Source organism: Taeniopygia guttata, chromosome 1, assembly GCF_048771995.1.
Source record: "Taeniopygia guttata chromosome 1, bTaeGut7.mat, whole genome shotgun sequence".
Lineage (NCBI taxonomy): Eukaryota > Metazoa > Chordata > Aves > Passeriformes > Estrildidae > Taeniopygia > Taeniopygia guttata.
Window position 1 is genome coordinate 84,635,209 of NC_133024.1, and position 25,634 is coordinate 84,660,842.

At 41.2% G+C, this 25,634-nt stretch overlaps 1 protein-coding gene across 1 annotated transcript in view; it reads right to left on the minus strand.

The window, feature by feature from the left end:
* Nucleotides 1-20,161, minus strand: part of VWA3B (von Willebrand factor A domain containing 3B) — a 62,798-nt gene extending 42,637 nt beyond the window's left edge. Inside the window, 7 exon segments of the mRNA XM_072932356.1 lie at nucleotides 69-193; nucleotides 2,044-2,213; nucleotides 9,275-9,434; nucleotides 11,638-11,888; nucleotides 14,226-14,320; nucleotides 15,896-16,114; nucleotides 17,742-20,161. Coding sequence (XP_072788457.1) covers nucleotides 69-193; nucleotides 2,044-2,213; nucleotides 9,275-9,434; nucleotides 11,638-11,888; nucleotides 14,226-14,320; nucleotides 15,896-16,114; nucleotides 17,742-17,781 — 1,060 coding nt within the window. The 5' untranslated portion in view covers nucleotides 17,782-20,161.
* Between the last annotated feature and the right edge of the window lie 5,473 nt (nucleotides 20,162-25,634).

Sequence of the window (25,634 nt, forward strand, 5' to 3'; positions counted from 1 at the left end):
TAAACTACATTTCTGTTCTGACATCTTTCTGATAATATCAGTGTAATCTTGGGGTTTATATTGTCTACCTTGTGGCATTTGCCCTTTTACTTTTCCAGAGTTCAGGGCAGTTAATCTTTTTCCATCCTCTTCATATTTTAGTGCAGGTCCAGTAGCATCTCTACAGTTATTCTTCTCAGCAAAAGCATGGAATCTGTAATACAAAATTAATTTCAACCAGTACACAAAATACATAAATATTTCTCAATTTTTAAAGATATGTTTTTCACACACACAATTACAGAATTATATCTAAAGCTTCAACTACAATAAGATTATTCATATTTTCAAACTTTTTATATACATTTATGTACTTTCTGAAGTCTCCTCATGTAGAATATTCTTTCTTTTTGATATTACTAACTGCAAAGCACCTTACTCTTCAATTTCCTGGAAATCTATTTTTAATTAATGCTTTTAAGAGGCTGAGCAGGCATGTAATTTGAGATGTCTGAGATGACACTAACACCTTTTCATCAGATTATCCTCCCAGCTGAAAGCATAGCAGGAACATTTATTTCATTATGGACATACAAATCAGGATGACAAGCAGACTTCATTTATCCTCATTGTCAAAACAGAGAAGCTCTCAGAGAAGGAAAAAGATGCATTTCTAAAATAGAAGTACACTAGAAACAGGTTCAAGGCATGAAAAGCCCATTAAATTGGCTGTTCCTGTGGGAAAGCTGACTTAAACTTATGTACAGTTGTTGGGCAACTATCCACCAGCAAGTTATTAACAGGCCCTGTAAGTCTCTGCACGAAAGTTATACTCGTGCAAAAAGATGACAGTGAGAATAGTATCAAACAAAAAAATTCCTCTCAGCTCCCTGCCACAACCCTTTGTGCCTCTGTCTACACCATGCAAGAAACACTCACTTTCCTTTAATAAAGAAGGTATAAACACTGCCAAAAGAAAATGAGGGATAGTGACTGGCAATGTACCTGGTACCATAGAGGTACCATGCTATTAAATGACCACAATAATTTTAAACACACATCAGACCAGAGCAAATGCAACACTTTCCCAGTCTTGTTTTTGGCAGACGCTCCCATCTCCTAAAAGCTATTTCTATACACAGATGGCTATAAAAGAGCTAAGCAGCTGCCATCTTACCAATTGCTCTGCTGTCATTTGGGAGATTTCTACTGTTGGAGAGCTTCCCACTCTTGCACAAACAACAGTGAAACAGAAAAAAGCTAGCAGCAATTTCACAAGTTTGTAACTGTATTGTGACTTCTGTTAGGCAGAGAAACACATACTGACTCCTACTGTCTTCTTGCTGTTAAGCATGAGTTTGATCTTGTGGGTTTTGTATTTGTTCATTTGTTTTCCTTATTTTGATAGCAAAATCAAGATTTAAGTCATCTTATTCATTTCTACTGAAGGCTGATTCTCACCACATGGTTGATTCCCAGGATAAAGCAGACAAAGATCCATGTGGAATAGATTAATTTCCACCAACCATACCAAAAGGATGCTAGAGAGCATGTTACCGAGCTGCTTTTCCATACAACCAGGCTTGAAGTATAACACCCCGTCATTTTTCTGTTATTCCATGAGCTGCCCATTTAGGCACCTCCTTTTCAGTACATGTCTCTATGGCACTTGACCCAACAAAACTCTAGACCTTTTCCTGGTGCTTGTGCATAGTAACATAATGCTTTGTAATAATGTACAAAGCAACACAACAAAAACTTAGTTTATGTTGTGACCATTTCCCCTGAACAGTTTTTTCCAGACTTCAAGACAGAGGCAGATGGCAGATGATTTTGGACATAAAAAGGGAATAGCTTTTCTGAAAGCCAGTGAGAACATAAGCAGAAAAAAAGCTGGACTGTTTAAGCAGGGCCTGCCTTCTAGTCATATCTCTTAAGACTATTTCCATATCCCCAGATCACTTACTGAACAGCTTTGTCTCATTTTCCTCATGGATTATACTCAGGTATGTCCCAATACCATTTCATGAATACTGAAATCTTTACTGTCCTTCTTTGTCATACCTGCCAGAGGTCAAATGGCTCAACTCCTTCAGAAAAATAATCGTTTCATCTTCCCTAGCATTGAAAGACACTGTGTTGACTGGACAGGAGCCATCTGAAACCTTCTCAAGGAGTAGCTGCTTTGCGTCCACTGGAACATCCCCCACAGCAAAGTAATAAACAGCTTCAACCTGTCATTAAACAGAAAAAAAAAAGGTAATTGGAAGACATTGTTTTACATAAATTTCTGATACTTACTCAAGTGTTGTCCTGTCCTCATTATTGGTAGGAAAATTCAGTAAAACTGATGTATTAATTGAGCTATAAGATTTTCACACCTTTGGTTCTTCCTCTCATTTATGCTAGTAATTCACACAAAATTCCCTCAAGTGAGACAAGAACCTATCCCACAGTCCCTGGGTCTGATTCTGCTCAACGCAAGCCTCTTTCCACAGACATTAACTGAAGCCAAAGAGAGATGTAAGGAAAGACAATTGCATCATTAGTCAGAAAAAGGCTCTGTGCCATATGCCACTTTAATCAAGAGACATGCTATGTTGGTGCCTTGCCAGGGCTGAAAAGTAGGAACTTTATACCAGACATAGTTTTACTGGCAGCATGTATTCTGAGGTTAGGAAAGATGACAATCAAGGGAGGGGATTTTCCCATTCTGCTCTGCACTAGTGCAACCTCACTTTGAATATTGTGTGCAGTTTTGGTCACTGCAATATAAGAAAGACACTAAACTATCGGAGAGCATCCGAGAGAGAGCAACAAAGATGGGTCTTGACAGCAAGCTGTCAAGTATGAGGAGTGTCTGAGGTCACCTGGTCTGTTCAGCCTGAAGAAAAGGAAACTGAAGGGAGACCTCATGGTAGTCTACAACTTCCTCATGAGGGGAAGAAGAGGAGTAGCCACTGATTTCTTCTTCATGGTGACCAGTGAGGGAATGGCAGGAAGCTGTGTGAGAGAAGGTTGAGGCTGGATATCAAAAAAATTTTTTTACACATAGTGGTACTGTGGGCACTGGAACAGTGGTCACAGAACCAAGCCTGACAGAGTTCAAGAAGCATTTGGACAATACTCTCAACACATGGTACGATTCTTGGGGAAGGTCCTGTGCAGGGCCAGGAGTTGGGTTCAATGATCCTGTAGGATCTTTCCAACCTAGCATATTCTGTGATTCTGTGATTATTTGAATGCTATTGCTGGTATTTACAGATGATTTGTAGTTTTTATACTTCCCAAGGCAGAGAGAGCTTGGCAGTTTTACTATAACCACTGTCGTGGTTTGACACGGAAAAAGAATTTTTCCAGAAGGAAGAGGTTAATTTGGACATTGACCAATTAAAAGTAGACACGCTTCTGAGAACACAGAGGGGTAAAAAGCAGAATTCCCAGGAGAATTCGCTCTCTTGGGTTCCGGTCAGCGGTCAGTGCAGGACTCTCCCCTGCCCGGCCACGAGCTGGGTGGGGGAGGGGAGAAGCCATGTGGCCTTCGGAGGTAGGCCCAAGGGTGGAGGGGCTGGAACCGGGCTGGCCCCCTGCAGATGGAAGGGTGGAGAAATCTGGGATGTCTCCGTTCCCCCCAGAGTCTCTCTTTCTCCCAAGAGAGAAAAAGAGACGGCGGTGGTTTTGTCAGCAGTTCACCGCGGGGAAGGAGAAAAGCCGGGGGGCTGCAAAGTGCCCAGCCAGGCTGTGGGAGCTGGAGCCGGGGCAGCAAGCCATCTCTGGAAGTCAGGACTTTTAACCCTTCCTGAGAAATGAAAGCTTTGTGAAATTTTTCTCCTCCCTGGTTTGAAAAAGAGAGGAAAAGAGACAGCCTGAGACCTGGGATGTTGGAAGGAGAAATTCTAAGTGGGAGGAGATGATGGAGTGGCTTTTGGCTGGACTTTTTCTTAGTAGCCACAGATTGAACTGATCTTTTTCTCCAAGAGAGACTGTATTTTAGGAAGATGCCGGTGAGCCAAAGAGACCTGCTTCAGCTGGGAAAAGACAGAAGTGGAGAGAACAGAAAAAAGTTAAGGAGATTTGTGGTGGTGCCCCCTGTCTTCGCAGAGGAAGAAGAGAAGAAGATCTCTGTTCTTGGATCCTCGGCCCCAGGGGAAAATGGGGGGGACTGTTGGTCCCAAAAATGAAAAACTGAACTGTTGTTTTTTCCCCTCTTGGCAGGGCATCCTTGAAAGGAAAAATCCTAAAAGCAGTCTGTCCATCCATGCATTGGTGGTGAGAGCACTGTGCATGGAAAGGAGAGGGTCACCACTGGCAAACTTTTTTTCTCCGGGCGGTGCCATGTGGTGACATGGAAGCACAGGATGTGGCAGCTGTGTTTCTTGGGGGGTCTGTGGCACAAGAGAGACTCCTCTCTCCCTGCAGGTGGACTGGGTGTTAATTATCTGGAGGGTGGAAACCTGATTGGGGTCCAGATTGTGTCTCACTGTAGTTTGTTGGAGTTGGGTGGTGGGAGGAGGAATGCTTTGGAAGGTTTTCATTTTGAATTGTGTGTGTTTTCTTTCTTCTTTTTTTTCCCCCTCTTTTATAGTAGCATAGTAGTAGTAGTTTAATAAAGTTTTTTTTTTTCTTGTTATTAAGCTTGAGCCTGCTTTGCTCTGTTCTCGATCGCATTTCACAGCATTCAGTTGAAAAATTGCATTTTCATGAGGAGCACTAGCATCGTGCCAGTGTCAAACCATGACACCACACACACTTATATTCTGAAAATGTTATTTCAAGAAGCGAGAGAAGCTGAAAAAATGTCTTTTAGTTATTGCTTAAATATTACATTATGAGGGATTTTATGTTACCTGCACCTATCCATGTAATGATCCTCAGGTGAGTATGTTTCATGAATTTTCGCCATCATTAAAAATGAATTTAACAAACAGATATCCCATGATAACTTTCAAGACAATATATGCAGTATATCAGTTCTATATCATGGTACATACCAGCTGATAAATACCTGATAAAACATTGTTTAACTGAAAAATACATTTGAATACACTCACCTCTGTGCCCACTATGGAGTGGATCACCCTCAAAATGATGCTAAGGCACAGGGAAAATAAGAAGCCAACATGGCTTCACCAAGGGCAAACCATGCCTGACAATTAGGTAACCTTCTTATCTATCTGGACTTCTATCAAGCATTTTACACTGTTCTGCCCCACACCCTTGTCTCTAAATTGAAGAAACATGGATTTGGTGGATGGAACACTCTGTGGATAAGGAACTGATTCAATGTTGCTTTCCAAGAGTCAGAGCGAATAGCTTGACATCCAAGTGGAACATCCATGGTGCTCCTGAGGGGTCAGTAAGGGGACTGGCACTTTTTAACATCTCTGTTGGTGACAAGGGCAGTGGGACTGACTGTACCTTCAGTACGTTTGCCAACACCACTGTGTTGGCACAAGCTGTACGGTGTCTGATGCCCTGGAAGGAAGGGATGCCATCCAGAGGGACCTGGATGACCTTGCGACAGGAATGAAGTGAACCTCATGAAGTACAAGGCCAAGTGCAAGGTCCTGCTTCTGGGTAAGGGCAATCCCAAGTTCAAGCACAGGCTGGGTTGAGAATGGATTGACAGTAGCTGTACAGAGGACTTGGGGGTATCGGTTGATGAGAAGTTCAACATTACCCAGCAATATGCGCTTGCATCCCAGAAATCCAACTGTATCCAAAGCTGCATCAAAATCAACATGGCCAGCAGGGCAAGGAATGTGTGTCTACCTCTCTACTCCACACCCATGAAACCTTTCCTGGAGCATTGTGTCCAGCTCTGGGACCCCCAACATAAGAAGGCATGTATTTGCTGGAGCAAGTCCAGAGGAGAGCCACAAAGACAATCACAAGGCTGGAGTGCCTTTCCTATGAAGACAGACTGAGATAGTTGGGGCTGTTCAGCCAGAGAAGAAAAGGTCCGGGTAGAACTTATAGCACCTTCCAGGACCTGAAGGGGCCTGCATGAAAGCTGGAGAGGGACTTTTCACAAGGACAAGGGAGAATGGCCTTAAACTGAAGGATGGTAGATTTAGATTAGATGCAAGGAAGAAATTCTTCACTATGAAGGTGTAAGGCACCAGGAACAATTGTCCAGAGATATTAGGAATGCCCTATCCCAGGAAGTGTTCAAGACCAGATTAAATGTGGCTTTGAGCTACCTGATCTAGTAAAAGGTATCCATGCCCATGACAGTGATGTTGGAATTAAGCAGTGTTTAAGGTCCCTTCCAACCCAAACCATTCTTTGACACTATGATTCTATTAATATTAATATGAATATTCTATATGCTATAAATCCCGGGATGCGCGCCACAACAGAGAACTATTTGAGTCTGGGATGGCACTGAAGAAATGTCTCTGCACTCACATAATTTTATGTAGTAAAGTAACGCCGTATGCAAATTCAATATCACCTACAGTAGTAAAGCAAATTCAGTATCACCTACAGTAGTAAAGCAAATTCAGTATCACCTACAAGCGTGCTCATACATTTCCACTATTGCCTTGGATACTGATTTGTATTCCAGCTCCCTGAATAATTTCTGCATTTCAAGCATCCTCCCTCATGGACCTTTTGGTACCTTCCTCAACACTGGAAGATGTCTCTCCCAAGCAGCAACCCAGTTTCAGCCTGGATCAGGCAAACTAACAAAGCAGGACCTTGCCATCTTGAACTTCTCTTGGATCTTGCAGAGGAGTGAGATGCTCCATGTGGAAGGCAGGGGCCATAGTTACAGACTTCACTTATTTGGGAACAAGCAGGACCAGGTGTCCTAGCATCACTGATAATTCTAGACAAATACTAAAGGTAAAGAGATAATGAATGGATTTTATTATACAAGATTAACAAAATACTTATTAGCTTTAGAAAAAGGTATACAGAAAGAAAAAATGAACTCTTGCACCTTTCTGTGTTTTAGTTCAGTTTTACAAAGTTTCCTGTCTGCCTTCTCCAGCTAAAAAGCTATCTGAGCCTGCACACAGGTCTCCCAGATGAGACCCAGTCCTTGGACAACACCATGTTCCTACTGCTTTTGTTGAAGAGGCTCCTGGCCCAGAGGTATGCGTGCATACTTGCACAACCATTTTTCCCTGTCTTCCTTCAGATTCACATCTTCTCTCCCTCCCCTCTAAGACTGCAATTAATTCATAAATTTGATATTCAACAAGAATAGAAATTTTCACACTTTTTTCAAGGGATTCACTGCCTGCCTCTGCAACTTTCAAAATGCTGACATTTATTGGGCATAGCTGAAACAGAACCAAACCCCCACAAGAAAATTTTAAAAAATTATGTACCACAGATAATTTACTCTATTTAACTACAATCCCAGCAATGACGTACCACAAAGGAAATGTTCCTCATAGGCTAGTGGGGAAAGGTTAAAACCTTTCAAGTGAGTCCTTCGTATTTTGAAAAGTGTAATTTATACATTTAAACAAGCAAACAAACTTCATATAAGGACAGAAAGGAGAACAGCATGAACATTCTTCTCAGTCTTGATCTTGGTGGGGAGGTGTTTTGGATAAGTGATCCACACTTCATGGAGTGGCACCTGTACAGAACAGGAGGCTAGACACTGTGGATGCATTTGTGGCAGGTAGAGCTCAAAGGATTGCAACATTAAAACACACCAATCTTGAGCTTGGGATTTACAGGCCATAAGGAAAGAAAATCAAAGGAATCACCACATATGGGAAGAAAAGACCAGCTGAAGGAATGACAAGAAGAGCCATGTCTAGGGAAAAAAAAAAAAAAAAACACCAAAAAAAATCACCAAAAAAACCCACCAAACAAAAACAACAAAAAAACCTGTTGTTTTGGAGCAACTTCTGTGGACGAAGCCAGTTCTTGGGAATGACATATTCATGGTTGCTCAATAAGTAAGCAAGTTTTCTCTAGGACTGAATGGAGAAACCCCATCTGCACTACAGTGAACATGCCTCTTAAGTGAACTGTCAGTTATGAATGATAATGACTCTGTTTAGGTGCAATTGAAGTTTGTTTTATGTTGAGCACCTGCCACAGTTGACTCCCCTAGATTGCCTATTGGCCCACCAATATCTTAAAAAATAATAATACAAGTTTTATTGTCTGACAGATTTAAATTTCTGTTTATTCAGAGACCCACCATGTCCAACAAGACTTTTTTCATCCAGACAATACCAAAATCTAAGTACAATTCTTTAGTTACTCATCAGGAAATAAGTCTTAATACTGCAAATTGAAAATTCTAATTATGAATAATAAAATTATGAAGGGGTCATTTAAAAAATTTCACTGGTGGACAATTTGCTCCTTAGCTCATTTTTAATATTAGTTTCCATACATCAAGGCTTATCTAGATGGGAATCCAGAAGCGTAGGGAACCAAAAGGTAACTCAAGCAAAATTTATCTTCTCCCTCAAACAATGTTCCAGAAAGAGATTTACATGAGTTAGGATTGAATCTGTGCACAGGGATGAATGTTAATAGCAGTGAAAACCAATGACTCTACCCCACAGACAGTAGGCCAAATTTTCCATTAAATTCAGGTGTTAGAGAACTGAAAGAATACAGATTGTAAATAAATGTCATAAAATATCTCTAGAAAAACAAAAGTTTTAAGTTACTAGCTCAAGTGATGGCATATATGTTTCATTTCTTGTGACTCTATTTTAATGAATAAAGCAATAGAGTACTTTTAAAAATGAACAGCATCTAACTGCAGGAATAACTGTGCATGCTTTGTCTCTGTCCTGGCAGAAAGTCTAGCTTACACCTGGCTGATGAAAAAGGATTTGCGTAGCCCTATCATAAGCTAAAACTGCCATAAATCTTCGTACTCACTATTTTGAATTTTAAATATAACTTTTCATAAGAAAGTTGGATACATAACAAAATAAAAATTGTTTCTCTGCCCTCAATAATGTTGCTATTTTCTCATAAACCTGAAGCCCTGAAAAACTTATATGACAAAGAAAGTGTAAGGGAAGATGTTTTCTCTTTCCCCTAATGACTGAATATTATTTATTCTGAGTACTCTAGAAAAGAAAATAAACAAATTTCTGCATTCAAAATACAGTACATTTACATAAAAAGACAATAATTAAGCATAGTATGCAGCTACACTTGAAGGGGAAAAAATCCTTTCCAAATTCAGTCATGAATATTTATCTTTGCAACATTGATCAGGGCAAATCACAGCAGCCAGCCTAGCAGTGAACACTCTTGGATTTACTTGGGCTTCTGAAAAGATGTATGAGCTTACCGCTTCATCACCCATGGCTTCCAGCAGAGCCTCAGCAGAGCTGGTGTGGCTGACAGCTGTCATATGGTCCAGCTTCCAGAGCCACGTAACTGCAGACTTTACAGTATGCGCAGACACACGAGTACATTTCTGTTGCCACTTCATAAGATCCTGAGCAGCCCTGAAAATGAGATTAACTATAAATCAGAAATAGGGAGAATCATGCTGGCAGAACAAGAGACTGGAGCTATGCTATTGTTACAATTCTTTTATATTCTTAAATAAGAATTACATTATACCACAGATACTAAATCTAAACTTGCAATAAAGGAAGCAGAGAAAAAATTAAACCATTTACTGTAATTTTATAAAGTTTTTTTTTGAGACAACTGTTTTCAAAGTAAGATCATGAGAGAGAAAATATTTTTAAAAAGAGTTCCTGATTCATAACTCTTCTTATAAAAACTCAATCAGGTCTTGTTCCACAACTTGCTCCATGATCTTGGTGTCAGAGCAGTCTAACTGACACTTTTTTTTGTAGTACAGCTGATCTTTAGCTAGCCATCAAAAATAAAATCTGTGATGCTAGGCTTTTTGGTTATTTCAATTGATAAACGGCAGTAGTCTTAATGGAAGAACATAAGTACAAAGCCAATCAGCACTTTTGCCTGTGCACATGTATATAAAAAGGCAGAAAGGAACTATAAAACCAACTGGTTCCAGTATCTGTGACATTCCATCAAGAACTATTTTGAAGAGTTTCCTGCAAATCTAAAAGACAAATATTTTTCCCAAAATTCTTTTAAAGTAGTAATTTATATGCTATATTGTCTTTTGTTTCCCTCCTGCAAAAACAAACACATTGATGAACATAATTATTGTTTCAATCTTGACTTGGCTTTGCAGTTCATTTTTAAAGAAAAAAGTTCTCTGTTCTCAAAAACTACGGAAGCTATCTGCTTTGGAAAGTATCTTCTTTGGAAAATATCTACTTTTGCAACAGGTTGCCCTAAGAAACTGTGAATTCCCCATCCCTTGAAGTGTTCAAAGCCAGGCTGGATGGGGCTTTGAGAAACCTGGTCTAGTGGAAGATGTCCCTGCCCATGGCAGGAGGTTGGAACTAGATGGTCTATAGTGTCCCTTTCAACCCAAAACATTCTGTGATTTTATTATTCTCCTTTCCAAATCTCAGGGGTATCACAATCTAGAGAATTAAGATAGAACATCTAAATCAAATCTATAAGACAATGCCTGGGTAAAACAACATGAAGGATCACCATGTAATTGCAAGTTAACACTGTGGAGCCAATTTTAAAATTGTATTACCTAATTTGTGCATCATTTTTTTCCACTCATCTATCCAAACCCAAGTTTATGCATTCAAACTCTCATGCATGTAGGAGAATTTTTGCAGCTAGGTGAAATTTGAATAGCTGCTTCTATTCTTCTAATTTAATGCAAATTAATTTATTCCTCTTAGGGAACAAACGCTTGGAAATCTTCTTTTGTTATGGAAATCTACTATTGTTTCCTAGTGCTGCTACTGATTTCCGTGACCATGGAAATCTACAGAAATACAAATGGCTATGCCTGTGCCTATGGCACTTGGGGGAGTGCACATTTAGCTGCAAGGCAGAAACCTGTAATGTTTAAAGACACAAGAATGCAATAGGTAGTCAGATAGAACTTCACTGTTTTACTAATACTGCAACATCTGAAGGGCATTACTGCTGTTGCAAATCCTTCTGAATTTGTAGATGTGTCAGTATTTGTGTTCTGTTACCCTTTACTTGCTCTTCAGGGTAACAGTGGCTTTCTGTTACACAGAAGTGGCAAAATCAGCATGGCTATATTGCCAGAAAAATTATGTGGGAAATCTGTGTGGGAATCCATGTGGGAAATCTACAGATATTAGCATGACATGAACCACGACAATTTCCAGTACAGAAAGCACCTTATCCAAACATGTACAACATGCAACTCCTTTTTATTCTCCAGCAATGGGCCAACATGGACTTTTCTGTCCAGCCTGGGGAGACCTGATAGTGGCCTTTCAGTACTTGAAGAGACTTAGAAGAAAAATGGGGAGAGTCTATTTAGCAGGACCTGTAGCAATATGACAAGGAGTGATGGTTTTAAACCAAAAGAACCTATATTCAGACTAGACAAATTTTTTTACAATGAGGCACTGAAACACATGAACAGGTTGCCCCGAGAGGTGGGAGATGCCTCATCCTTGGAAACATTCAAGGTCAGGCTGGATGTGGCTTTGAGCAACTTGGTGTAGTGGAAGGCATCCCTGCCCATTTGCAGGGGTGTTGGATGAAATCACCTTTGAAAGTGCCTTCCAACCCAAACTATTCTATGATTCTGATTCTGCTTACCGAATGAGGTTGAATCTGGAAATTTGTATCACCTGTTCCACAAGCACCATAGAAAGTGCATCCCGACACAGATCAAATTCAGTTGGAGCTGCAGTGCCAAAATCCAACACAATGACAATGCACTGTTCTTGAATCACTCCAAATATCTGCCGGCTCTCACTGGTTAACCATTCCATTCGCTGCTTATATAGCTCAATAGCTCCAATTAGACAATCCACAAAATGAAGAATCAGTTCTTTTTTTGCTGTCAGCTTTATTCAAATAAGGGAGAGAAGGAAATTGAACATCAAAACAAAAATTCAAATGCAGCCCCAAGCTTAGCACAGCTGCATAGCTAGTTTGTAAGTGTCAGTTATGCCAGCTAAGGTAGCAGTGAAAACAACCCATTTTCCCTCCACTATTTCAAGAGAAAATACTTGACAAATGCATCTAAGCTATAAAGAAAAGGCACTGCATTTTGTCCTAATTGCTTTTCATAATCTTTTTATGTGAGCATGGGACAGTGCCAGTGGGTTGTCTGACTTGTCTGTCTCAAAACTGGAGCAATTAGAATGAGCTGAACACAGGCTAGGATGTAGAAAGGGCTGCAGAGCAGATGGGTGAACAAACAAGGACACAAAAACTTTGTACCTTCTCAGACTAGAACTCTGATTTTTTAAAAAAAATTTTACAGCAATACAAGGCGGCATATGGTTTGGTTCTAGGGCACTTCAATCTCCATCTTGTCTTTAGCATTTGAAAGGAAAACGTTAAATGTTTCTTGTATTATTATTCAACTAACAATGCCCAGCATTACAGATTAACTATTTGCTGGTAGGTGCTTAGGCAAATTTAGTTCAGATACCTGCAATCAACAACTAAACCCCACCCCCCCCCCCCGTATCTTTTCAGTAAAGTCAAGTCTAGATTCAATACTAAAATTAAAACCAGCACATCCTCCCTATGAATAAGTGTATACACATTCACCATGGCCTGTGGGTCTAAAAATGCACCACAGATTTCCCCAATTATCTGTGGACCAAGTGAGCTGATTTAGTTGTTGCCTTCTACCCCTAATTTCCTTTCCAGGACTAAGTGCAAAACCTTGGAAATACAAATGCTTTTAAACAAGAACATTTCTCAGGGAGAAGATATTTTGTGTGTCAGTCTGCACACTTCTCCCTCTCATTTGTATTTTTCTGTGTTCTTTAATATCAGCTTGGGCCCTGTAATGTGCCTCCCAGATACAGAGTCTCAGGCAGTCTGCCAAAGGAATGTCAGCCTGGGAAGGAGCCCTTAGAAATCCAGTTTCCTCCTATGACAGTCAAATTCATACAAAGAAGTTTATTGCATTACATCGACCCAACTTAAAATAAAGCAGTTTTCTTAGAATACTCCCTCACATGTAGTAAGCAAGTGCAGATTTCCATTTCTCTGAGGGCCAGGAAACCTCTGACTGTCCAGCCTAATTTCATTCATTCATACCCATTTATTTTTGGGCTATTATGACTTTTAGCAGAGAAAACTACAGCTTCTCTCTATCCCTGTAATTTGCCTTTCTGTAGCATTCAAAGGCAATAATACTACCCTTCTTCTGTCTTCTTTCAGGCTTACATTTCAGCATCAACCAAGCCCTCTTATAAGATCATCACTCCACTGCAGTTCATCCTACCAGCTCTTCTCAGTACCTACTCTGGTTTGAATGGCTTCCTCTAAGCCTGTAGTAATTCTATGCAATATTGTACTCAATATCCTAACAGAGATCTGACCAGATTTTATATAGCAGCAAAAATGCCTTTCCTGCTGCTCACAACATGTCCTAAGATTAAAAGACATTATGTAGATGTTTCATACTGAATTAATGGGAATAAAACGAGGGGGAAAGGCTCCCTGAAATGGTTCTTTACCCATTTTTAAGCATCAGAAGTGATGCCATCAGAAGTGATTCTAGTCATCAGAAAAAATGACAAGCCATTTGCTTTTGTAAAATCTTTTATAAATTAACTCTCTCCCTTCCACACTCACATGCACATCTCTTCAATCAGAATCCATCCTCTTAACAATGGGGTTGCCAGCAGCTGTTGCTAAGACATTCCTTAGAACATGAGCCTGGGCAGAGATCCAGCTAGCTGCCACTGTAGAATAGGCTGAGGCTTTTGTGACCTGCTGGCACCAAGCAAAGCACTGCTTTGCATTGGCAATGACAGCACATTATGTCTCCTTATTTCAGCATCCCCATTTGTTTTATTGATTACAATTTTTTTTTTAAACTGGTTCTGAGCATCTTCTCTCTAAGGGTTCCCTCTTTCAAGACAGGGTAGATGTTGCTTAGAAACTGCAATCATGTCTGGAGAAGATTTACTGTAATGCTGCACCAAGGCAAGAGACTAAGATTTAGAAAGGGAAAAAGATATCTAACTTTTCTACCACTGATAATTATCACTAACAATTCTGTTTGACAAAACAGAAGAAAAAAATTATCAAAATATAAAGATCTCACAAAGAATAAATGTATTTTTTGTCACAGGAAAGCATTTCAGTCTCATCATTCTAGTACAGTGATAACTTCTAAGTGCATAGGGAAGGTATCACAAGTCAGCCACACTTACATTATACACGCTGCCATCCTGTGCTCTCTTGTATTGAGGAAACAGACCATCTGCATATCGAGAAGCCACAGGTTTCCCCAAGGTGGTCACATAATCTACAGTAAAATTTACAAAATATCAAGTTGCTAATCTTCAGGACTACTTCAAACAGGTATTTTTAAAGCTGATGTGTATGCCATCCATGTGTGAGGCACATGCATCAGTACTGAGCTCTTGACATTAAGAAACTTGAGAGAAATTCTAATTCTGTTTTTGTTTTATTTTCTGGTTATATCTGTGATGGGGGCCTGAGGCTTTCAACCTCTGGCTGCACCTCCTGTTGTCCTTGGCTGCATTCCCTGGCTGGACCCTAGACATGGTTAATTACCTCGCCCTCCTGCAGGACTGTATCCTGTTCAGTGAGGGCACTGCCTGGGCTGCAGTCCCTTTTGGCTCCTGGTTCATCTTCCTCCCATAAAACAGCCGTGTTTTTGCTGCTTCCTCCCAGTTTAGTCAGAAGTGAGGAAAAAACCCACATCTAATTACTTATAGGCCAAAAAGCTTCACAGGATTTTAATTATTGTGAGATTTGGGCAATCTCACAACAGGACTTGCAAATATTTGTCTGTCAAACCAAATACAAAATCTGGTACAGATAATGCTGTTCTCTTACACAACTTAATGGGTGCAGAAGTCAGTGCATCTAAGGAAAAGGCTGCACTCTGCACTTTTCAGTAGCTAGAAATCTTCTCCAGAATCTCCACTGATAGGAAAACATTAGGGGTGGGAATAGTTAGCATCATAAAGCAGTTATCTGTACACCATGCTGCCCTGTCAAGCTAGTACATTCTGCTCCTAACACTGTAACAATTTTAACCCTGCTTAACAGCTTCCTCTTCATCTGCAGAATACATGATATCAGGAACTGCACTGGCGATCTTTGAATGCCTCATGGATACAAGCCAGCCAAAACCTTAAATTATGCAACCTAGAACTATGGCAATACATTACAATTCCAACTTCTTAGGCAGCAAGCTGTTCAAAGAAAAGAATATATTACCATGCTCTGCAAAGCACCATTATGGCAGTGGTTAATAATTATTAGCAAACTCTTTCCCTCCAGCTGTCAGATAACTGCAAAAGAACATTTTTCTATAGTCTAACTTTGCATGAAAAGCAGACTGAATTTTAATTAAATTTAACTTTTTTCCTTAAGGCTGGATACCCAGAAATAATATCCTATTCCTAAGCACATTTTCTAACCCTGATGATCAATAGTAGACCACAGATTATGGCATTGCATACATTATGTCTGCCATCTGAAAGGAGACAGAGATCTTATCATGTGTTATTTGCAAGAAAAAGATTAACAGTCTCAGCAGCACCAGTTATTTCCAAGCTACAGCTATATTGGTGAGGATGAGATCTGCAGCCTAGGGTAAAGAAACACTACAGTTGAGTAAGGAAAGCCATTCTCAGACCCTAAGTCCTTCTCATATCAAAAGGAAGAATTTCTCAGTTCTTTGAAGTGGCAATGTCAGCAACTGTGGACACAACTTCCAATTCTGCCATTATCATAAGAGACAATGTGAAAATCTCCACTGTATACACCTGGCATGCAGAATGAGTGTGGTTCTCCAGACTATCAAAAGTTGGGGGATTTATAATCCTGTTATTGATTTGTCTTATACCTTTCCTGTGCTGGAATCCAATCTGGGACAAAATCTGGGACAGAGACAATTTGTTTCTTTTGAGACCATAACACTGAAGCCATTTAGAAGAAGAAACAAGGGACTGTACGTCTGTTCTCCACTGACCAACTGCCAGTCTCCTTTTCTTCTCTTTGGATTTCTTCTTGTGGACCTTGTGGGAATCTTCAGTATCTTGTCTGTGCTTTGAATCAAAACCATCTGCTGTAAAGAAATATGAGGGAAACACTACATTTATATTTTAACCAAACAATTTCAAAACCAAATGAGATTATTTTCTCCTTTCTTTACCTGTATTCCATGGTCATGTATATATGTATAGCTCACCTCTTTTTTTTTTTTTTTTTTTTTATACTGAATAATGTCCTTAATCTGGAAAGCTGCTCTCAGTCCTACACATCCACTCGCTGTTAGATCTATTCATCCACATACCTTCACTTTCAATTTATTAAAGTAAATGTCTCTTGTATGTTGAAATTCAAGCCCTGAAATATAAGTCCAGTTTGCCAAATGGCACTTCTTCCAACTCCTAAGACATCTCTCCTAAGTCTTGGAAATCAGAACACACAATAGGCATTCAAAGATTGTCAGACCATCACTACATACACATTAGAAGCATTATGCAATAAACAAGTATTTCCTAAAAATTTTATGTTGAACTCCCATAAGCAATAGTATTGTCCCCAGAAGAACCTGACTTTATTGCAAGGCTGGTGACATTCCCTCAGGTCACATCATTTGCCTCAAGTTTAAATGATTGTTCTGTCAGTTTCCTGCTCTGGGCTGTGATGGGTCATGTGCATGCATGCCTGAAGGTCCCGGTTCCTTTTAACTTCTACAGGACATGGAGCACACCTGAGCACAGCAGTATGGTTTGTTAGGCTAGCTCTACTTGCATTTGGCAGCAGCAGCAGCTCAGACCCAGAGTGCTGAGGCAGAAATGGAAGCAATGACAAACAATAATGCCTCTGTTCTTCAGCCTAGAGGTTCTAGGAGGACTTTGGTATTTCCTATTCATTCCCAAAATACTCTGCATGAGCTAAGCTGGCTTTAGTTGATTAAATACCCTTGCTGTATCTAAGTTTACCTTCTGTGGACTTTGGAAATCCCTTTACATTTCCCCAGTACCAACATCCTCTGCTGTGTCCCAGTCCTTCATTGCCCATATACTGTAAACTGCCTGTAAATGTACTACATATATCAAACCGGCCCAAAATACAAAGAAAGGTACTTCTGTCTCTAATGCCTCCAAAATAACCTTCAGCCTAATATGGAATATATCAGAACTCCCTGCTAAATTCAAGTATTGTAACAACCAACCCAGTTCCAAAGGTTCATTAGATAGACAGTTCCACATTTACCACTACATAAAGGAAATGAGACTCTTATCTTCAGAAATCATCTTTCAGTGACAGAGGGCTTCTATAAAGTGTGGACTGGCACGAGTTCTTTCACAGCCACCAGTCCTACCAGCAGGACGATGGGCTGGCATGACTGTAGAGGCTGGCATTTTACCAGCCCTCCTTTGCTCTGTGCAGAAGCAGCAATGACAGATGTTAACTCTAGAGAGAGGCAGGTGTAGGTTTGCAGCTGCTCGAGCTTTGAATACAGTCAGGCATTGTTTATAGTCACTTGAACAGTCATTCCCAGATTCTTTCCCCAAAAATACATAATGGCCAGCACAGCACCCCATACACAACCCAGGTAAGTGTGGCACAGCTTCAGAATGGCTTGTATACAGCCAGCATGCACACCAGTGTTCCAAAGGAAATTGGAAGTTTTCTAGGAGAACATGGAATCTATGCAAAAATAGTGATTAAATACTCACAGTCACTCCAGGCAAGTCTCTTAGATGGATTAGCAGTCATGACAGATCTCTTGACTGGAAGCTCCTCTTTGCTTTATTCTTAAACCTTGAGGAATCATTGTTTTAAAAAATTAAAATATTGCCATGTACAGGTCAATATGAACTGGAGACCAGTTCCACATACCCAGCCAATAATAAAGTGAAGAATGATGAGGTCATGGTTTTCCGCAAGCAAAAAAATAACATAAAAATGATAGCTACTCCCCATCTCAAGAAAGGCTGAAGTCAGATCTGACAGGGATCCACAAGCTCAAAAGTGGGAAATTGGGAAATTTGTAATATTGTTTCCTTTCCTTCACCCCAAATCATCATTAAAAAGAGCCAATATGCTAGAAAAAATGAGCACAGTGCTTTGGCATACTGTCAGCCAGCTGTATAATATTCTATTATTGCTTTGCAGTATACCTTACCTTTGGTATAATTCAACTTATGACTAAACCTGGGAGTATCTGAGATGCAATTTTGTGCAGAGATTCATAACTTTGCCTATAAAACTACAAGATGAGTCACAAAGAAAAGGAATTATGTGTGTGAACTTGGTATAGACAAGTTCAAGTGTGAATAAGACACAGCAGAGGAACAGAAGACAAAATGCTAGACAAAGCAAGGTAGCATACAGTGGCTGAGTGTATTGCTTTGAGACATCAATGCTTTGGTTTTTCTTTTAGTAAGATGAATGAATGAGAGATACTTATGAATCACTAGCAGGCCAGCTGTTAGTCGTTGTCATTAAGCAGGTTTTCCCACAATAAAGAAAAAAAAGGATAAACTATTTAACCCAAAGACATTGCCTTCACCCTCTTTCATTACTGCAGAATGGAACACGCTATTTATTCCTCTTATATGGGTTTAAATACCCATATGGAAACATACAAACCATTCCAATCTTTGTCCTGCTCATGAAGAAAGACATGAACAGTGTGAAGGGCAGGGAAAACTTTAAAAAAGCAGGACCCTGCACCTTAACACGCCAGGTGTTTTGCAGCACAACCCTTGACTAGCGTTGGCATCAGGGCATTAAGAAGAAGCCCTTGCCACAGGGGAGCTGTGGCAGACAATGCCTATAGTGAAACGACACAGCAAGCCACAAGGCTGGTGCCATTTTTCTTTCTACAGAAAAAGTGCTCTCATGGTAATAGCTAAGACAAATTTTAGCATGCATCAGAGATTGAATCCCAGGTGCTGTCTCATTTTCCAGATGCCCAGAGGTATGGCAACAGATTTTCCCTTGCCTTAGCCTCCGGCACCACCCTCAGTTCCTTATGAACACCTGGACATGAAATGCTAGGTCTGTATGAAAGGAGCAGTTGAAAGCAGATGAAGCATCTTCCAATGGAAACACTGAGTTTTACCTTAAGTCTTGAAAACAGTGAGCTCAAAACCAATGGTTGCTGGGGTAACCGTCCGCCCAAGATCTGAATCCAAACAGGTTATTTTCAAAAGGTGAACCAGAGTTCATCTGGGCACCTCTACCCTTTCTGCTCTGGCCAGTGCAAACAAACTGCTAAAGCCGTAACCCACCACTGGCTCGGAGTGTGACATGTGTGGGTGGCAATGTTTGCTAAGGCCATTCCACTGGGCTGCTCCTGACAGGCAGGAATGCCTTGGGAAAGCCCACACACCTTACAGCCCAAGAAGCTGCCCCACACCACCTGAAGTGCCAAAACCCAGATAAAAGGAGTGCAGGGAGCTGAGGCTGGTGGCTGCCCACTGAGGAAATGGAATCATGGCATCACAGAATAGGTCAGGTCAGCAAAAAAACACAGTGGGTCATCTGGTCCAATTTCTGCTGAAGCAGGGTTACCCTAGAGCACAAGGCACAGGATTGTGTCCAGGATGCTCTTGAATATCTCCAAGGAGGGAGACTCGGCAACCTTTCTGGACATTCTGTTCCAGTGCTCAGTCACGACCATAGTAAAGTTCTTCTTATTCAGGTGGAACTTCCCGTGCATCGGTATCTGCCCTATGCCTCCTGTCCTAGTGATTGGCACCACTGAGAAGAACCTGGCACACACCATCCCCCACCTTCCCCCCTTTAGATAACTATACACTGATGGGGTCCCTTTTCAAGCAGGGCAGAGGTGTCATAGTCAAGCCACAGCAGGGCCTGAGGAAGAGGGGAAGAGCGGGACAAGGGCCAGGGTGAGTCCCGGCCACGTCGCTCAACGGCGCTGCGGCCACCTGAGGCAACAGGCCGCGTCCCCGTAAACACTGCACGGCAACGGGCGGGGAAGGGAAGCCGGGGCCTCCGGGGTGAAGGACCGCGGCTCAGCGCACGCCCTGCGCCAGCGCCGGGACCCGACTGCCGCTGCCCTGCGGCGGGACCGGGGCCGCCGCCTGAGCCGCCCCCTCTCCTCCGCCAGCGCGGCGGCGCCCGCCCGGCCGCCCTCACCTGCCTCCAGCCCCGGCCTCACCGCCGCCTGCCCGGCCGCGCTCGATGCCGCTGTGAGCCCGGAAACCGCCCGGTTGCTACGGCACGGCACGGCCCGGCCTCACCCCCGCGGGAGGGACGGCGCGAGGGCCGAGCCGCCCGAGGGCCGGCGGAACCGGCACGGGCACTGGTACGGGCACGGGCACGGGCACGGGCACCGGCACCGGCACCGGCACCGGCACCGGCACGGGCACCGGCACGGGCACCGGCACCGGCACGGGCGGCTCGGGGACCACTGCCCCTGCCACTGTCCCTGCCCCTGCCCCCACCCTGCCCCTTCCCCTGCCGCTGCTGCCGCGGCGAGACCGATGCGGAATAAATTCATCCTCAACAGGCGCCTGCACAACGCCGTGCATTCATTCCTTGGGGAGCCAGAAATACACAGGCCAATTTGGGGAGTTACAGAAATCTATATATAGAGCATTCGAGCCTTCTGGTCTCGTTAATTCTTAATTTAGGCTAAGCCGTTGACAATATTTATAACAAGAGCAGCCGCGCGTATCCTTTCTTTAAGTCAGAGGAACAGTATACAGTGGCTGGGGAGTTGCTGCGCTCTCACAATCACAGAATCAGTCAAGTTGGAAGGGACCACAGTGGGTCATGTGGTCCAACCTGCTCAAGCAAGGTCAGCACATTGCAGGGGATTGTGTCCAGATGGTTCTTGAGTATCTCCAGTGAGAGAGACTCCACAACCTTTCTGGACAATCTGTTCCAGTGCTCAGTCACCCCTACAGTAAAGAAGTTCTTCCTCATATTCAGGTAGAACTTCCTGTGCATCAGTTTCTAGCCCTTGTCTTGTGTCCTGGTGATTGGCACCACTGAGAAGAGCCTGGCTCCCTCCTCTTGGCATTCCCCCTTTAGATAATTATATGCACTAATGAGGTCCCCTTTCAGTCATCTCTTTTCAAGGCTGAACAGGCCCATCTCCTTCACCCTTCTCCTGGAAAAACCAAAATAAAAACTATTTTAAAATATGTGCACCATAAACCTGAAGTTGGTATTAAAAAGTTACTGTTGATGTAAGAAACCCAGAATCCCAGATATGTATTTGCAGTATTTGGTCTGTAAATGTTTGTTAGTTCAGTTTCCAGCTGAGAGACAGATAGGGCTGAGATTTACACGTTACCTGATTTGCTCTCATTTACTGTGCAATCACAGAGTAATAAAAGATCTGTCACTTTATAGAATCAATGGATCAGCCTTACCTATGTATTGATGTTCAGATGGAAACACGCATCCACAGGCCATCCTGCAGCATGCCAAATTGGCTTCAACTCGCCAGGATTGGTAAACAGTGACAGGCAAGAGAAGTTCCTTATAAGGCATGCAGTTGGGATGGGAACTTGACTTTCTGGAGCTCCAGTTTCTCATACCAAGAGTTTAAAGACTAGCCTAGGCATGGCAAATGATTTGGGCTTGCACAACTCTTCCCCTGAGGTATAGAAAAGGCATTTATTTCTCAGACATGGAACAGTTTCCCATCATATCATTAAAAATAGTAGAACTGTATGTTCTCAGGATCCTTTCAGACACCATGGCTGCCATAGCAGAAGCTTCTGTAGAGACACATATTTTTGGGGGAAGGCTTAAAAAATTTCTCTTGAAAGTGTAAGTGCAATGGATTTGTAAGTAGATGCCCAAAAATCAAGCTAGTCATTCTCTTGATTTGTTATGCTGCTTCCAGCAAATTTTTTAAGCATCACTCAATATTCCTCACTCAGGTAGTTTTTTATGCACTATACAGAAAAGCTCCATCCATTGTCATGCATAAATGTCTGTAAATGTAGTAATTAACGAGTTTTTTTAAAAGCGATTATATGTGCTGAAACTTTCCCTGCATAGAGTGTGCCAGAAACCTTCACTTGAGGCTTGGCTGCACTAAACAAAATATGTTGCAAGAAAACATTCCTTAGAATGCTTTGAACTGCAGGGCTTATAGAACTGCCTGACAAGCCCAGGGGCAAAGGCTGACAAATGCAAAGTTACTTCTGGCTCCCACGGGCTTTGTAATCAACTGGCTGTTGTATCTTAGGTGAAGTTCTTAGGAAAATAAAATGCTCTCCGCATATCTCATAAACATTGTTCATGTAGAAGCCCTGACTTGGCCATTGCCAGCTCTGTAACTTATGAAAATGAAGAATGTATTCTCCAGATGCTGCCTGCTCAATGAGGCAAGGCTGAATAATAAAGGAGGTGGGGGATCCAAGTAACTTGGAAGTGGGAATTGACTTCTTGTCAATTGAGATGATAAAATTAAATCTGGAGCCGTTCTGTCATCTGACCTTTAGGAATGACAAAGTGATTTTGATGGGTGGAAACGTTATGATGTCATTGTAACATGCATCCTGAGATTGCATGAGCAAGCATGACTTCGTTCTGACTCGAGTACTTCACCTATCAGTAAATATATTTGATCACTTTTTCTTATGGATAAAAATCAGCATTTTCAGCATTTTCTCTGTAGTGGTGCTAGAACAGGAAACTGTTGGCTTGTGTTTTATCATGATTCCTTTACAATCAAAATAAAGATATAATCCACTCTTCTTCTGTCTTTCATTAAATAAAAAAACCAACTCTTTAACATAATACATATTTCTTTTAGATAACTAATACCACATTTAGCATAAGCTTGCAAAATTTCTTCATCCATGCAAAGCAGCGTATGTGGTACTTCTAATCTAACTGCTCATGTATTAAGAAAGAGACTTCCATGGTACACAGGATCACTAGGTAAGGATACTCATGGCACTGATGCTTATGGCTATGATAGTACAAAGAATGAAGCTTCACCAGGAAGTTTTATGCTGTCACACATCCTTCCCCAAAGTGTCATGCTTCCTGTTGACTCCCTTTCAAAGAGAAACAGGAATCAGTTGCAAGGGATAAGGAAAAGAACAAAAACAAGCTGGACTGAACCCGAGTTAATGCTGTCCTTACACATTGCTTACAGTGATTCTCTTAAAAAAAACCCTGTGTATACCTGAAAACAGATGATCAGCACAGAATATATAAAGCATAAAAATATCATCAAATAAGTAAAATACTCCTTTCAAGTGTATGTGGTTCTCACCCCTCAAGAGCCTTCTAAAAAATTTCTAACAAAAAATTCTTCAGATTATTTAAGAACCAGAGGTAAATCAGCCATAGAAGAACTGGCCGTGTCTAAAAAACTATAATAGCTGTAGGACTAAACTGTTAGCCATAGAGTGATAATGAAAAGCTGGGGATCACTTGCAAATGTCTAGTGCCCAAGTTTAAAAATCTAGTGTCAGGCCTTGAAGAAAGAGAGTTGCATTTCCAACAGAAGCCAGCAACTGGTTGTCCTCACCAGCCCACCCATGTTTTTGAGCTGTGCATGTCTCCTCTACTTAGTCATACACTGCTACTTCCTGAATGTACCAGTGCAATCTTGAAAGAAGCATAGTTGCTGAATATGCATATACCGTTCTTCAGGGTTGTTTTCAAATTTCTTTTTTTTACTTTTTTTTTTTTTTTTTATCTATAATTAACTAGAAGTGTTTACAAACTGGAACTTTTCCATTCCAATGACTTTCTGTCTTCCAGTCACCACACGTAGTATGGCCAGGTATTAATGGAAGTGACCTTCTCACTGAAGAAGCAATGCTTCTTGGAACAGTGCATAACAGATCAGTCAAAATTGAAAATTAAAAAATAACTGAAAATAATTGAAAATATTGCAAGGCTCCATGTTATTAAGTTATTAATGTTATTTGTTATTAAGACAGGCACTGCAAATCAAGGTTTACCACTCCCTGGTACCCACCCAGTGTTCATGTCTTCTGGAATGGAGGATGAAAGATACAAATACTGCTGATTCCTAATTGCCTCGGGGTGATATTGCTGTACCTAGATCACATTAATTTATTTTCATGTAGCCTGCTTGCACAAGCTCAAAAGTATGCTAGCAGGCACCAGGCCAGTACTCGAGATACTATACTGAAAGGAGAATGAGGCATTCAGCTCAAAACTCTTGTTCTTCCCCAAGTCCATTGTCAGTGATGTTCTTCTTCTCATTTTTGAAAGTCACTCTTACATAGAGCTTGTCTTTGACCTGAGGAGTTCTTTTTAAGAAGACTGGAAAGAACTGATTTCCAGTGAGGATTTATCTCATTATTTGCCATGACATTTTTCTATCTGTCTTCCCATAACAGGATGATTCTAGTTAACACGTGTAAAAAGTCCCTGTCTACTTCTACTAACATCTGCCTGCTAATATCCTTTGGTCTGTGAACCCCCAGGACAGGGCATTGAAACATAGTAGTTTATCAAGGAATGAGTAATACCAATACAGGTAAAGAAGCCGGGAAGCACAGAAAGCAAAAGTGGGAAAATAAGGTTGTTGGGTTTTTTCCATGCTAGTACGACATGCAAATGAAGGAGATTAAGGTGGCCATTAAAACTCTAGTTTAGAAAACAAAACAAAATTCTTAAATATGAGAAAAAAAGTGAAGATCTGGAACAGACTTAAAGCTAGAGTATTGGTGGAACATAAGCAGTTTAAAAGATAGAGGTTAATATAAAAGGGAGCAGACTGACCAAGAAGGTCCTGCCCATTCCTCTATTCTTAGGAGTAGGGATGTTAAGTGAAAGGTAGAAATAAAAGAAGATAATGAGGCATAAATGGAGAGACAGGAGGAGTGAGAAAATGAATGAATGCATGAGTAGATTAATTTGCACTGGAGGGGAAATTTTCAATGATGTATTTGAAATAAAAGCATGTAAAAGCCTTACTAAAATTTGCTTTGGGTTGAGACACTCATTTTGCACCATCATAAAAACACTGAATGTGGAGAGATGTTTGGGGCACAGCTGTGACAGTTTACACTGAAGATGCTTCAATTGTTTGGTACCAGAAGAGTTCAAAAGCCAAACAAATATTCTGCCAACACATTTAAAAGCCAGTAAATAGCTTAGCAAGCTGAATACACTAGGATAAGCTAAAGTTAAAAGTTCATTCTTTCAAGGCAAGATGGAGAATGAACAATTTCCCCTAGTAAGGGAAGGTTTGGCTTATCATAAAGACTAGGGAGCAGCAGTGATAAAATGGTGCCGTGGTTTGTGCAAACCAGCAGATTGACTTGCCTTCAAAAACTCCAAAGTCTTTCTGGCAGTATCACGTGTGAAAGGGTAGAGAGGTCATGTGTGACAAAGTTATCAAGATACCTCAGAGTCTCTGGGATTCCAGCCAGGTTGGAGACAATTTTTTGATAATATCTAAAGACTGCATTTAACTCAAAGGACATTGATTTATAATGATACAGTCTTTATGAAAGTCAGGTGGTTTTATTTATAAATATCTAGAGCCACATTGCAGTCACTGAACTCTACCTGTGCTGTGACCCCACTAATCATATTTAAATCAAATCATCATGAATGCACGAGGAATTCTGCCATTGTATTTT